The sequence below is a fragment of the Belonocnema kinseyi genome, chromosome 9 (genome assembly GCF_010883055.1).
Source record: "Belonocnema kinseyi isolate 2016_QV_RU_SX_M_011 chromosome 9, B_treatae_v1, whole genome shotgun sequence".
NCBI lineage: Eukaryota > Metazoa > Arthropoda > Insecta > Hymenoptera > Cynipidae > Belonocnema > Belonocnema kinseyi.
In genome coordinates this window covers 35,889,471-35,904,589 of record NC_046665.1, presented here as the reverse complement: position 1 = coordinate 35,904,589, position 15,119 = coordinate 35,889,471, and the positions used below count along the sequence as shown (strand labels likewise).

The window sequence follows — 15,119 nt, the reverse complement described above, 5'->3', positions numbered from 1 at the left end:
GATGGGTGCCGCGTTTGCTCACAGTGGACCAAAAACGAATTCGTGTGACAACTTCCCAGCAGAATTTGGCATTATTTTCGCGTAAGCCGACCGACTTTTTGCACCGATTCATAACCATGGATGAAACCTGGATCCACTACTACACTCCTGAGTCATCGGAACAGGCAAAATAGTGGGTTCCACCGGGCCAAAGTGCTCCGAAGCGTCCAAAAACGCAACAATAGGTCGGAAAGGTTATGGCCTCCGTATTTTGGGATGCACATGGCATAATATTCGTGGACTATCTTGCAAAAGGTAAAACCATAACCGGAGCATACTATTCATCATTATTGGACCGATTGAAAATCGAAATCGCCGAAAAACGACCGCATTTGAAGAAGAAAAAACCGCTTTATCATCACGACAATGCGCCTGTTCATTCATGCTTAGTTGGACAAGCAAGATTGCATGCAATCGGCCTCGAATTGGTTCCTCAGCCACCGTATTCACCAGACCTGGCCCCCACCGACTATTACTTGTTCCTTATCCTGAAGAGATGGCTCACCGGTAAGCGTTTTTACTCAAATGAGGAGCTCATAGCTGAAACTGAGGCGTATTTTGGAGACCTTCCGATCGAGTACTTTTCGGACGGTATCAAAAAGTTAGAAAATCGTTGGACTCTCTGTATCAACCTAAAAGGAGAGTATGTTGAAAAATAAAACCGACTTTGGCCAAAAAAACGTTTCCGTGTTTCATTTTTCAGGGACATATCAGACTGCCTAGTAATAGTTTCTTGAATATCAATTGGATTGGGCAAAAATTTTCCATAAAACTTGTTTGTACTGCTGTTAACAACTTTATCGCTAAAAGTTTTTTGTTGTTTACATTCGCTCGATAAACAAAACGCTGCAAGTTAAAGAAGTGCGATGTGCATGCATCAGAAAAAAATAACAGTTTTAAAAAATAAATCTTTGGATTCCTTTTGATCTATCAGTCGAAGGGCATTTCGAACCACATTCCCTGAATATGTTATTTAATAAGTCTAAATACTAATCTAAATACTAAATACTAAAGAATTTACTGCGAATAAAATTATAATGTTTTAATGTTGATAATATTTTGTTGGAATAATATTATTTGCTTTGAAATTGATTTTCAAACATGAAAATATCTGGCTTCACAGCGTAAAATGCTTTCAAAAAGAGGAAATAGGATGACTCATTAGAAAGCCTTAAATTTGAAATTATAGAAGGCTTCCAATTCCATATTTTGTAATTCTAGAAGCTCATACGAATAAAAATGATTTAATGTATATCTCTAAAGTGTTTCATTTCAGTGTAGAGAATCAATATATCGTCTAACGTATTACAAAACTATTAATTCAGTCTGCATTAAGGAAGTATTTTTTTTTGAAAAAAGTGTAAAAAGGGAATTCTTTTTAACAAATGATGAAAAGTAGGGAAAATGCTGTGCAGCCGGGTATGTTGAAAATGACATTCTTTTTAAACAATTACAGGGAAAGTTTAACAATGTAAAAAGTTACTATTATTTCAACAGTCAGTTTTGATTCGCCTACCTACCAGTTGAATTATCATCAATGGTTTAGCAAAATTTTGATTTTAATCAGCAACTTATAGTTATAAAACATTATCCACAATGAATTCCATTGATTCAAAATATATATTAATTGAAAAGATAATAAAAAACATCTCATATAATGAGATTAATAATCTAATTCTATAGGTATAATTTAAGTAATATCTAGTTAAGTCTCTCTAGAATTCATCGTCCTTCTGCCATTTTTCTTTTGAAACTCAGTAACAAATTCAATGCAGTGAAAATTACAATTCAGCTGAAAGAAGCATCTCCAAACGGTTGTTAAACAAAATTTAAAGCACTCGAAGCGAATTCTCGTGAAAGATATAAAATAGATTTGAAAAACGAAGGCTCAATAAATGAGCCAGCCCGTACCTTCGAAGACTGTCGAATCTCGTATGATGCGGAGGCTCTTACCGGACTAGCAGCAAAACTTTCATCGTCTGGACCACCAGAAGTTGGAGTACCCCAAATATCGTCACCGGAAGTGCCACCAGAAGTGGTGCATTCCTCATCGTTTGTTTCCAAGGAGTATTCGGTTCGTTCTGGTGGAATTGGAGGCTGCTGAAGATATCCACCAACACCTTCACCGAAATGTTCCAGAAGAGACATCTTGCTAACAACGTAGCTACTAGCCCTCATCGTCCAGGCTTTCAATCCTGAAGGAGGAGATTCTAAATCTTGAGTCTCTTCTTCAATTTGATCCTCGATTTCATCATCCTGGTCGAGGCTACTCAGTGTCCCGTACCTCCTCAAGGCTCTAAAAGTAGGTATTACTGTTCTGAGTGACGATATAACAAATTCAATAATAACTTCTTAATGTTGCAGAAACTGAGGAAAGTTTTTTAGAATTTGTGAACATGATTTTTAATAAAAACCTGTAAGGAGGTTCTCCATCACCATCCAGGTCGTCTTCACTTCCATCCTCAGTGTTTCCATCAGCGGATGCACAAGCTGGACTGTTTCGTCCAGGGCTATCGGTTAAACCATTTCCGGCCTTATGTCTGGTGCAGAGATCAGGAGTCGGTGGCAAAATAGAAATTTTCGGAGGAATAGGCGAAAAAGGGTCCCGTGGTAAAGGCGTTGTTGGACAACCAGATCTGAAATGGTATTTTCTATTTTTATTTTAAATACCCACATGCTCTAACTCGTAAAGATTGCCTGCATTCAGAAAGATTCTTAGTCCATCATTTTATTTAGTTTTAAACAATAATATGTCCAGCTTAAAAAAAAAGTTTTAGCGCCAGATGCAGAATGCTCTGATTTGAAGGTAATAACTTCTTTCCTACAAAATCAGGGCTTCGGATTTTTCTGAATTCAAGTAACGTATATTGAAATTACGGGGATGATAAATTATAGGCCTCGGATATGTACGACCTTTTAAAATATTCTACTTAGAAAATTTAACTGAATGACTTTTTTCGTTTCTTCTCACTAGTTCACTGGTTTAAAATATAATTTTTCTTAACAATGCGAAATCGTATTGTTAGAAATCACATACTTAATCAATTGTGCCGTTTTATTTCTTAAGAGTTATTAAAATGGTTTAAAACAGTTTATTTATTTAGAATATTACAAAATGAATAATTGCTCATTGAACCAATTAAAATGATTTAAACCGTTAAGAAAAAAGTGTACGGAGAAATAATTATTGGGATTATTATTCACTAAATTACTGGGAATTGTTAGAAGTATTCTCACAATTATTTGTGAAGTTACTGGTACCACCATTAGGCTTTATAATCCGTATGATGAGTAAATACTTTAAGATTTTGAAATATTAGGTAAGCTCTAATAGTTGAAAATTTTTGAGTCGAAAACTTTCCCTATCGAATAATTACAAAGTAAATTATTAAAAATCAAGCCACAGAGGTTGGCTAGCGCCCTCGAAGAAGGATTTCGTAGACTACAGGATCCGAGATTCATTCCGTGGCATGAAAAATAAAATTATCTCATTTTCTTATATGTTAACGACTGATATAAAAAAGGGAAAATAACATAGGAGATTTCATTTTTTATCGCAATTCTACATCTCAAGAGTTTCAATTTGAGACATACCCGAGGAAAATGGGACTAGCAGACCGTCTTTGTAAGGATTTCCGGCATAGCTTACGAAACCATAGAAAATGAACAACTTCGTATTCAAACTGAAAGCATTTAGAATTGGATTATTTCCAATTTAAAGCGTTTGAAATTAATCAAATTTTTCATTGAAAGCTGAAAAGTGCTCAAATTGAATAATTTTTTAATCTTACTTTGAAATTTATGTGATTTTATATTTTTGTGTTTGTATACCTAATTTCCAATCGAAAGCCTGCATACTGTCGATCGATTTAGGATTGATTACGTTTAAAAGTCTTTTGTTTTAAAAATAGCTCAAATTGAAAATCCTTTTTAATTAGTAAGAATTCAAATGGGAAAGTTTTGAACTTACAAAACAATGTAGTTAAATTAAAAAAATGGAACAAAAATGTCAAATTTCACCAATTTGCAAGAATTTTGATTTATCAAAAATTATAACTTAAAAAGTATTTCAAACTGCAAACCTGTAAATAAACGAAATTAAGAAATTCGGTAGAGATTAAAATCGTCTTCGGAGGAAATTGATTAGTTTTATTGGAATTAATGAAGTTTTCGAATATGAAGCAATTTGATAGTAGTTTACAATTGTAAATATTATCCTTGAAATAAAATAAAATTGGAAGATCTGAGCATTTAAAAACAATTTATCGCCTTCATTTGTATGGAATGAAGCTATCAGTGAGAGGTCTAGAATATTGTCTGATTTACCCAGAAAAGAACCTTGAAAAGGCCTGGTACTGTGAAATCGAAATGTCATATGAACATCAAGTATAAAAAATGGAATAGAAATGTTTTATACAAAATTTCATAAAATGGTGAAGAAGAACTTCTATGATTTAAGTTCAGAATTTTAAAATACGTCTATGGAATGCAAAATTATCATTATGATTTTTTTAGAGTTTCTTCTATCTTGTTTGTTCTCATTTATGAGAGAGCAATGTAATCGTCCAAATTATCAATCTCTGGCTTTTAACGGATCTTTACATTTCGGCACTCACAGGATCCGAAAATCATAAAATTTTATCTGTGTCTGTCTGAATGTCTGTTATAGTTGTTACAGTTTACGCATTAAACGTACGAAAACGAAGGCGAAGCGCGAGAGCGTACCCGCGTGGCCTAGGCGCGCACAAACTTGGCGCGAAGCGCCGTGCGCGTAGCGCGCAAGGAGAATGTGCCGGCACAGTGGGCATATTTTTTTAGTTTATGTTTTGACTTCAAACTTTATTTCTTTTGTGCAAATGAAATTCCAAATCCAAAAGATTTTCTGCTAGAGAAAAACAAAATGAACGTATTATATATTGTTCATTGAATAATGCATTTTTCTATATGCAAAGTTTCTTCGTTAAAAAGCAAAAATGTTAAAAATTGGAATTCTTTACATGAAATTTGTACTCCGTCTTCGGCTTTTTTGCCTCATCTTCAAAAGTGCAATGTGACCTTTTAAGCCTTCTAGTCGATCCGATGCCTATAATTAACTAACACAACAAATTAATATTTTACCTGTGGCATTTTCGACATATGTTAATAGAAGTTTCTCTAATTGATGTGTGTGTTCCATTCTTCTTGGTCATCGTATTAGACTTGACAGTACTCAAACTAGCACTGGATGCCGTACTTTGCTGCTCAACATCAGAATTGACAGCAGTGTTTTCTTCCGTGATATATTCTGATATCGTCCTTTCAATATTCTCCCTTGGAGTTCTGGCAGCCAATTCTTCTACGGTCCATTCTTCGAGGGAAATTTCATGATCCGGAGGAGGTATTTGATGAGAATTTTGAACCCACTGAGCAAGATTATTCGAGTCTTTGATGATGTCTATACTGTCATCGAACTGTTCTTTGTATTCTTCCTGCTGCTGAGTGTGATCATTCTGTATGGTACACAAATAATTTTCGTTGATTATTATATTGAAGCACGTATGCTGGGAAAAATATATCAAAAACTATTTCTGATTTCTAGAACAAAATAATCTGAAGTTTACCTCAGGGCTGGTAGCATTGTCTCTCATGCTATTAAAGCCGTTGTTGACATTGAGATTTTCCTCTGGGCTTTCTGGAGTTGAGGTATCTCCACAACCTGTGTTGACATAGATTCTAGAACAAAAGAAAAATTATTAAGTTCATCCTCGAGAAGACAGAAGATTCTGATGAAGGATAATTACATCTGTCTCTGAAGTAGATTGTGCCAAACAGCTTTTAATTCTGCCGTGGGAGCCCTTAGGATCAGAACTTTTCTTCTAGGGCGGCTATGAGGACTGCAACCACCAGTATGGACCACCTCTACGTGTCCATTCTCGTTGGCACCATTAGGAGAAATTGCTATTTGCAATCTAAATTCTGTTGGCCTCTTTCTGACATTGAAGCAAGCTTCAGCGATGCTGGATAGGCGGAGTGGTTCCTCCGTGACGAAGAGGACTCGATCTCTTGAAATTCGAGCGAATACGAGTAGGTCCGTTAAAAGAAGGGCCCAGGACGGCTGCAAGGAGGATCGACCCTCTACTTTTGCGAGGGCCCCGCCAAAAATCCTGAAAATTTAGATTTCTCAAATTTCATTTGATTGCAATTTAATTAAAACTTTAATCTGTGAATGATCTGATGAAATTGTACAACTGTTTGTGTTTCATTTCGCACTGATAAGCAACTACAACAAAAACACTCACATCAGTTTTAATGATCAATTTTCAAATGCATTCATTCAATGTGTCAATAACCTTCAAATTCATACATACAATTTGTCTACTGGGGCGGTCCAAAAACACTTTTTATATAGGACAAATGCCGGTTTTAATTTGAAGCTTCCCTTGTAAATTGCATGGGGAAAAATTACTTTTTAGAGTTTTTGTAATAATTTGTCAGAGGTCGGGAAAATGTTACAGAAAAGTATAGAGACTTGTTTATTTAGCCATAAAACTATAAAATTACCCAAAAAGTTATTTAAACAAATTCTGTTTGTTTATAAAATGTTTTTTCACAAACTCGTCGAACTGGCAGTTTATTATCATTAAGTGACATAAATTTATTTTTGAATATTTTAAAATTGTTTGAACCATTTTTCTACAAACTTTGTAAATGATTATTTTCTGCTATTAATATTAATATTTCTGATTGTGGGAAACAATTAACATGTATTATTTGAAATTAAATAATAATTAATTGTTTAAACATTTTGAAAATAGTTGAAAATAAATCTATGTCACTTAACGATAATAAATTACCAGTTCAAGGAATTTTTGGAAAAAATACGTTTTAAACCAATGTAATTTGTTTAAATAAATAACCATTAACCATTATTATTAACAATGATTAATAAATAATTAGAAAAACAGTAATAATTTTTAATTGCAAATATGAATTTCCTAAAAAATTATTTACAAACAGAATTTTTTTAAATAATTAAAAAGGATTTAGGATTGGGAAACAACATAACGGAGGGATGTATTGGGAAAAGAAAGAGAAAAGATAGTGCAGAAGGTGTGAATGAGAGGAGGGAAAATGGGAGAATGTATGGAAAGGATGTAGGAGAGATATATAAGAGAGAGGAATCTAGCAAGAGAATGTGGTGAAAATTGTAGGGGAGGATGGATTAGGGGAAGAATGGATGAAGGAGTTGGAGGGTTCTAGAGGAGCGAATGAGAAAGAATGTATATGAAGAAAATGGAAAAATGGAGGTGCAATTGAAGTGAATGAAAAAGGAAACGCAAGTTGCTTAGATGAGAAGCGTAAAGATTTGTAAGTAATAGTTATGTAATATCATAAGTAGACCAAGATGCGGTTGCGTTCCTTCTCTCTCGTTCGCTAACACGCCCTGAATTGCTCTATCGCAGGAAATAGAAATAAGGATCTGGACATAAGATTTTATGGAAATATTTTTACATAATTGTAAATAGTAAGGGTATAAAAAATATATAGGCGGAAAGATTGTAAGGCATGAAAGTAATGTAAACCCTTAGGGGACACAGTATGAATAAAGAAGAACAAGTTGTAATATTTTTTAATAAAAAAAAAGACTTACAAGAAATTATTCAAACAAATTCAATTTGTTCCAATAATTGAACATTAATGAACCAATGTTAATAAATGTTCCATTAGACCAATAGAAATAATTTTTAGTAAAAATGAAACGAGAATAAACTGCCCAAAAGGTCGATATTATGAAGAATTTCCATTTTTGATTTTAAGAGTACTTTTCAAGGACCCTTGGAGTCTGTTTTAGGAGTATTCAACTCAGATGTATGATATATGAAATTCTTCGCTGGATAATTCTCAACGAACCTCTATACTTTTCTATAACATTTTCAAAACCCTGACAAATTATTCCAAAAACTCTAAAAAGTCATTTTCCCCATGGAATTTACATAGGAAACTTCATGGCAAATCCGGCACCTCCTTGCCGTCATGCATGAAAAAAATGTTGCCATGCATTCATCATTCGTAAAACTGAGTATTTAGTATGTTTGCAGTTACTGCTTCTTTTTTACTGATGGTTTTTACTGGTTTATTTTGTCAATTTCATAAAATATTTGGTCTGCTCAACAAATTGTTTTAGGTGAATCCATCAAATTGTTTATATTTGATTAAATCAACTTTATTTCTTCTATTACAATATTATTATTTTTTCCTTATATCTTTACTGGCGACTTTAGGCTACGACCACACATTTCGAATAACATTAACCTTTAGAATATGCCTGCAGATTTAAATTAAATTACTACAGTCATAAATGAATATTTTACAGAATATACCATTGCCTTCCTGGCATGGCGAGGATAAAAGGCTTGCATCTTGCGAAAACTAGACGTGATTCAACTTCCTGCAAACTCAGCAAAGGTTTTCCAGTGTCACGCGGAGGTTCCATGACACCTGCATTTGCTGTAGCTTCTCTATAACCCTGTGATAAATCCCTCACCTGCTGACAATTTCTTGGACATGAAAGTCCTAGTAATCTGGTCATTTCCCTACAAGAAAAATTATTTAATAAATTTTACAGAACAGTCGAAATATAAAATTGGGCACGTTTCTGTTAGGAAATTTTGGCGCATGCAGTAATCCTGAAGTCAGTTTAAAGTAATAAAATTAATCTTATTTTTCAAAATAAAAATGTTTTCTTGCCAAAAAAACCCCTTCAAGTCTTTTACCCTTTTTTTTAATTACAGATCATTGTTTTAAGAACATGTTGAGAGATTCTGAAGTATTATTTAACATGAAGGAGCACGTGCCTGGTAAACAAGAATTTTTAATTTGAAAAATTAAACTAATTTGATGTTGTTAATTTTCTGTTTAAAGAGCGCTAGAATCCTAACAATTATAATTATATAACATCCTTAAAACACTCACAAACCTGTAATGTTCTAGAGGAAGTAATAAGACACCAGTGAGGTCAGGTTTTCTTTTTTTGGGAACAGCAGGCTCACAAACTAATTTTGCAAAGGCTGTATTTCTTCTGAGGGTGACTAAAAGACAACAGGCCCTCTGAAGTCCACTGAGGTATCTCCTATAAGCTGCGGTTATCCGTGGCACCCTGCACAAGTAACTCTCAACACGTGCACCGTCATCCTTGATTTCTTCCGAGATTTTGAGCAACTCTTCGAAGTTTTGAAAAAGAATCATATGATCTGCCACTGACAAAACATCCCTATGCTCAGTTAGCGGGGTGTGAAATCGTGTGTGGCCGCTCTTCAAAGAGGCATGATAACGTGATTCTCTTGACTTTAACTCTTCCTCCGGCGATGCGTCCGCTGCAACGCTCGGAAACACCTGCGGGAAAGTCATGCGAAAAAGAAATATTGGTGGTTGATAAAAAGTTGCCCCAGTAAAAAGTATCCTATTGAATACGATTTTTCGCTACTTTATTGTTATTTTATTTTCATTTCTAACTATCTAAAAATTCTGCCTTTTAATTTTAGTATCAGCCGACAAGTTCGAAAATTGTACAAGGGTGGCGCACCCCTACTGAAAAATTCTATATACTATCGGCGAGAAAATTCGATTCCTCTGGCTTTGACGTTGAAAAAGTACGTGAAGAAAAACTGGTAGGTGAATGAAAGAGGTATCATTTCAAAGGTAAAAATGTTGTACGTTAATGAGCCGAAAAGTAATATTCCAAAAAATTGCTTGTAGCTTACAGATCTGAAAATCTGATGAAAAGTAAGGACGCTTGAGAGGTTTTAAAAACAGTCAACGTTGAAGCATAGTTTTTTATTGTGAAAATAATAGGAAAAATCTGAAAAAATTCATGGTGGTACTGTAAATACTTCTGAACAGATTGTCGTCGAAAAATTTTCAAAATATAAATAATTGTTCCTTTTTTGTGAATAAATATGCGACCGAACTATCTTCAGTTCTAATGAAGATTATGAAGTGATTTAAATTGGAGGTAGTTAGTTAAACTGTCTGTAATAATTTACAACTTAAAGGAAGTATGTGCTTCTTGTTGTCTTCGTACAAATTGCGATATTTGAAGTCGATTTTTTATATAGGAAAGCAAGTGCGAGAACCCAGCGTGGTGCCGTTTTTTCAAGGGATCGTCCTCGGTTTTCCTCGACACAGGGAACGGGTTCAAAGGCCAGCGTGAGGCTCGAATGCACAAGTTGGGTAGGTCGGGCTGCGGAAAATTGAGGACGATCCTCTGAAAAAACGGCATCACGCTGGGTTCTCACTCTTGCTTTCCTATATAAAAAAAAGCCGACATCAAATATCGCAATTTGGACGAAGACAACAAGAAGCACATACTTCCTTCAAATTGTAATTATTACAGATAGTTCAGCTAACTACCTCCAATTTAAATCATTTCATTATCTTCATTAGAACTGAAGATAGTTTGGTCGCATATTTATTCACAAAAAACGAACAATTATTTATATTTTGCAACTTTTTCGAGGGTTATCTGTTTAGAACTGTTTCAAGTACCACCATGCTTTTTTTCAGATTTTTCCTATTATTTTCACAATAAAAAAATATGCTTCAAAGTTGACTGTTTTTGAAACCTCTCAAATGTCGTTACTTTTCATCAGATTTTCAGATCTGTAAGCTACAAACAATTTCTTGGAATATTACTTTTCGGCTCATTAACGTACAACATTTACGCCTTTAAAATGATACCTCTTTCAATAACCTACCATTTTTTCTTCACTTACTTTATCAGCGTAAAAGCCAGAGGACTCGAATTTTCTCGCCAATAATAGGTTCCTATATAAGAACCTGCATAGAATCCTTAGGAACCTATATGCTTCATTTATAGGAAATGATATAGGATCGTATAAAGCATCCTATATAAGATCCTATATGGGGCCATGTCCAGATGCGCAGTATTATTCTATAACACCTACGGCTGCGCAGAAGTTTTTTTGTCCTCCAGAAGCACATAGATTTACTATTAGGTAACATTAGATACCTTATTAGGGAGGGTCCTATACAGGCACCTATATAGGATCCTATGTCATTTCCTACAGGTGAGACCTATAGGTGAAACATGAAGGAACCTATATCGGAATTTGCAGTAGGAACGAAATCCAGATTAGTCAATTTTTCAAAACGTAGCGGAAATCATGCCGAAATTTGTGTTACAATCAGGAAATAATTGTAACGTGTTCATAAAACAGGAGTGTCTACACGCACTGAAAAATATCGGCTATTCATATTAAAATCTCGGTGCAAGTAGCTCCTTTTCCAGCTCTCCCTATGCGTACCGAAAAAATCTGTCTATTTGTAGCGAAATTTCGCTATACATATGCATGGCTTTATACTTTTTATACTTTATACATTTTTTGTGTTTTTTTCCTTAAAAGGTTTGCTTTGTGATAAATTTAAGTTTTAGGTAGTCAAATATGACGTTAATTTTTGTTTTCAAATATGAAGCTCATGGTGAATATGCAATTTACATAATTGATGAAAATTTCTTTTCGATAGAACCATACTCAACACGTAAAACAATTGATTTAAGATATTCAACATTTTTAAATTGTAATTTTAAGAAAAATTATGTAGTTGTTCAAAACATGAAAAAATTAAGGGTTTTAATTCAAACAATGAGTTTTTAACTAATGAGGAATGAATATGAGTATACATACTCAAATATCCGCGAGGCAATATTTGAACCCAAAAGACGTACATTCATCCAAAATTTAATATTTCCACAAATTTGGTTCATTATAGTCAAGCTGTTCTAAAAAAATATTGCAAAATTTAAAAGAGCATGAACTTCAAAGTTTTTAAATATGAAATTTTTCGAATTTAAAATTTTAATGTTTCAAAACCATAATTGCAATGTCAATAACTGTAAATTTACATATTTTTGAGAAAAAAAGACGTTTCTTTATTTGTAATCGAGCATCTTTTTAAAATTCAGCGGAGTTGAATTAAAACGTCATCAGATTTGGTTTATATTAAATTAAAATGAACTCTAAAACCATTCAATTTCAGCGAAATTTTTATATGATAAAAAACTTAGTTTTATGAGCGATTTTCATGTGTAATATTTAAAACATTTTCTTATTGGTATCTTTTTCACATCTGGAAGTATCCCATTTGGAATTTTACTTCGGTCCTTAAAATTTGATTAAAATCATTAATTAATTGGACAATTACATTTTTAAAATGATTTTTGTGCGAGAAAGTAACGTTCAAAGTAACTAAAGTTACTTTAGACCGTAACTAGTCCCCACTCCCTACACCGATTTTCCGTAACTTGTGTAACAAGGGTTGTGATTTTATGGATTAAAAAAAGGAGAAATCAATTTAAATGGGATTATATTCATTTATTAATATTTTAATTAAAGAAAATAATTAAAGATGTTATCTGAGAGGGTTAAGAGTGATAACAGAGATTGTATTCAATGAGAAATACTTTATCCAGGTCTCTTTTTAACCATTTAGAAAGAAAAAAAAAACATCAATTTTGCGTTGATCGATTTTAGTTAATTTTAGAGGTAATAATTGATTACAGAGCAGTTACATTCATTTCTGAAAAGATATGAGGTCTATATTTTGTATGATAATCTACTTTTCACACATACATACCTACACATATATATATAATTTACAATCATTATTTTATTATTTAAAATCTAGACATTTTACTTCAAATAAGTACTTATAATTTCAGACGTAAGCACCGATATTCATAATTATGATTTATTCATCTTTATTTATAGTTTCTGACATCCATCGATAAAATGAAAGAATAGTCATCTTTTTTGTTTAAAAAAATGTATTCAGTATTTATCAACTGATTTTCTTTCTTTTTATTTTTGCTGCTTTCTTTGTAAAGTTTTATTGTTTTATAATTCTACTCTTTTTAATTGTTGACAGGTTTTTAACTTAGAAGTTGAAGATTTAAGCCTATATTGTTAGATCTCTTAGGTTTCCAATATTTATCGCAAACATTTGTAAAGGCTTTGATGCAAAGGAGTCACACAACTGGATAATTAAACACACAATTACTTTAATCACACTTTTCTTTCAGTGAAATTTGTCATTTACACGAGAAAATTGTTCCATTTCAATTACGTATATAAGTCTTGTATTTTAAAATGATTTTAGTTAGGTTGTTTTAGAACTGTATTTAAAAAGTTCGATTGCCATAAAAACTTGAAATTACACTTCTGTGCTTATTAGAATAAATTTTGATATTACCGTGGGATATACTGATGAATCGAAATTCATTTCTCCAACGGGGCCAAAAGCTCTCGAGTCACGCCTCCTTTTTTTATAACTTCCTTAATACAAAATCGATAACTGTCGATTTCTTCAATATGTTTTTCACCAAAAAAACGAATTAATTGTTCCGAATTTTTCTCTGCAGAAACTGGTTTTCATTATATAACTGCATCGGATATAAAATTAGATAATAAAACGGTCTTATGCGTACTATACATTTGTTTTCTTCGATTTATAAATTCTCATTGCTATCAAACTTGAGAAACTTTTCCGTGCCAAATGGTTATTATTTACGTATAGGGTACAGTAACAAATTTGACAAAAAATTTGTTCATGCCTTCTTGCACATTATTTTTCAGACTATTTACAATGTTGAAAGCAATATACTATATTATTTATCGTATATAAAAAAATTCTATATTAAAGGAAAAAGATTTTTTAAAAGTGAAACATTAAAAAATGATATATTTTGGACAAGTTAAAATTATGCACTACAAAAAATATTTCTTAATGAATAGGTTGTAATCCTTAACTTTCATATGATTTTAACTTTATAACCTAGACTGTTTGTAATTTTTGTAAAAGATTTTATCATGAAACAGAATAAGAAAAATTTAATTTTTAATTTGTATTTAAATTGCAAATCCAGCACAAATCCAGCCAATTTTTTAAAATTGTTTAATTTGGAATCGCCCACATTTTTACGATTCCATTTAAAAAAATGATATTCGAACCAATGAAATTTAAAATGGTCTTTTCTAAACATTTTGTAGTTAATGATATCATTTTTTGAATGTTTCTAATTTAAAACTGTTAATTTTACATTTTCAATACGTAAATTTACAAATTTTTACCATTTTTTTCAATCGTTTAAGTTTGAACACTCTTAATAATGAGTTATTTTATTTTTGGGTAGGCAGGGTTGCTAGTGTACTTCAACCCAGAGAAGGCAGGTCTTTTTTTTAAATTGCTCTAAAAATCCTGAAATTTGGTAAATTTCTCAAAGTCAACATTAGTACGTTATTACGTTAGCCTAGGGCGCGAGGCTGTTGGTTCTCGTGCTTCGCGCTCGATACTGGACTTTTTTCGTTTTTCCATAAATTGAAATTGCTCATTTCCAATGTTTTCTTTATGATTTAAACTTTCCACATACGGTCTACTGAACAGCCTTATCGTTTATAACTTATTAATTATATATATATATTTGAGAATCTTTGAAATACTGTAAAATTGTTGCATGAAAAAATGTAACTTTTGCGTTTTCCATTATTTTGTATGCTGTCAAAATTTGAATTTTGGATTTAGCAAGAAAATTCAAAAAGTTGTTATGATAATCTTCTAGGGCATTTAGAAATCAAACCTTTTCTTTTCTTGCCATTTTTCATATCGTCTCTTATTTGGCTTAATAGGTTCATTTTCTTGTGTTTTTTGGAATTTTGTAAATGCTATAACTTTAATAATTTTTTATTTTATGAAAAAAGTCATTGGGATAAATTGTTCGACTTTTAAATAGTATGAATAACCGTACAGAGAATTCTTGAATTTTTAAAAAAGTTGTCCCAAAAATATTCAAAATGCGCTCACTTTTTGAATTTTTATCCAAAATGGCTGGCTAACGAACTTGACCATTAGTATGGAAACTAAAAGAGTGTACCAGAGGCCAATCTAATAAAATGATTTTTTCAAAAGTTATCGTGCTGACAGATAGACAGGCATAAATACATACAGACAGACCGACACATCTGTAAAAACCTATTTTTCGGATTCAGGGAGTCTCAAAACGTGGACATTTGATAAAAACTGGGGGG

The 15,119-nt window shown here is 32.5% G+C and overlaps 1 protein-coding gene across 1 annotated transcript in view; it reads right to left on the bottom strand.

Annotated features, from left to right (window-relative positions):
- The window catches only part of LOC117179394, a 74,776-nt gene that overhangs the window by 3,254 nt on the left and 56,403 nt on the right, over positions 1 to 15,119 (bottom strand). Inside the window, exons 9-15 of the mRNA XM_033371133.1 lie at positions 8,996 to 9,411; positions 8,400 to 8,612; positions 5,820 to 6,182; positions 5,640 to 5,751; positions 5,158 to 5,528; positions 2,454 to 2,675; positions 1,993 to 2,335 (exon numbers count right to left, since the gene is read on the bottom strand). Of these exons, the coding sequence (XP_033227024.1) occupies positions 1,993 to 2,335; positions 2,454 to 2,675; positions 5,158 to 5,528; positions 5,640 to 5,751; positions 5,820 to 6,182; positions 8,400 to 8,612; positions 8,996 to 9,411 (2,040 nt within the window). The remainder of the gene's footprint in view (positions 1 to 1,992; positions 2,336 to 2,453; positions 2,676 to 5,157; positions 5,529 to 5,639; positions 5,752 to 5,819; positions 6,183 to 8,399; positions 8,613 to 8,995; positions 9,412 to 15,119) is intronic.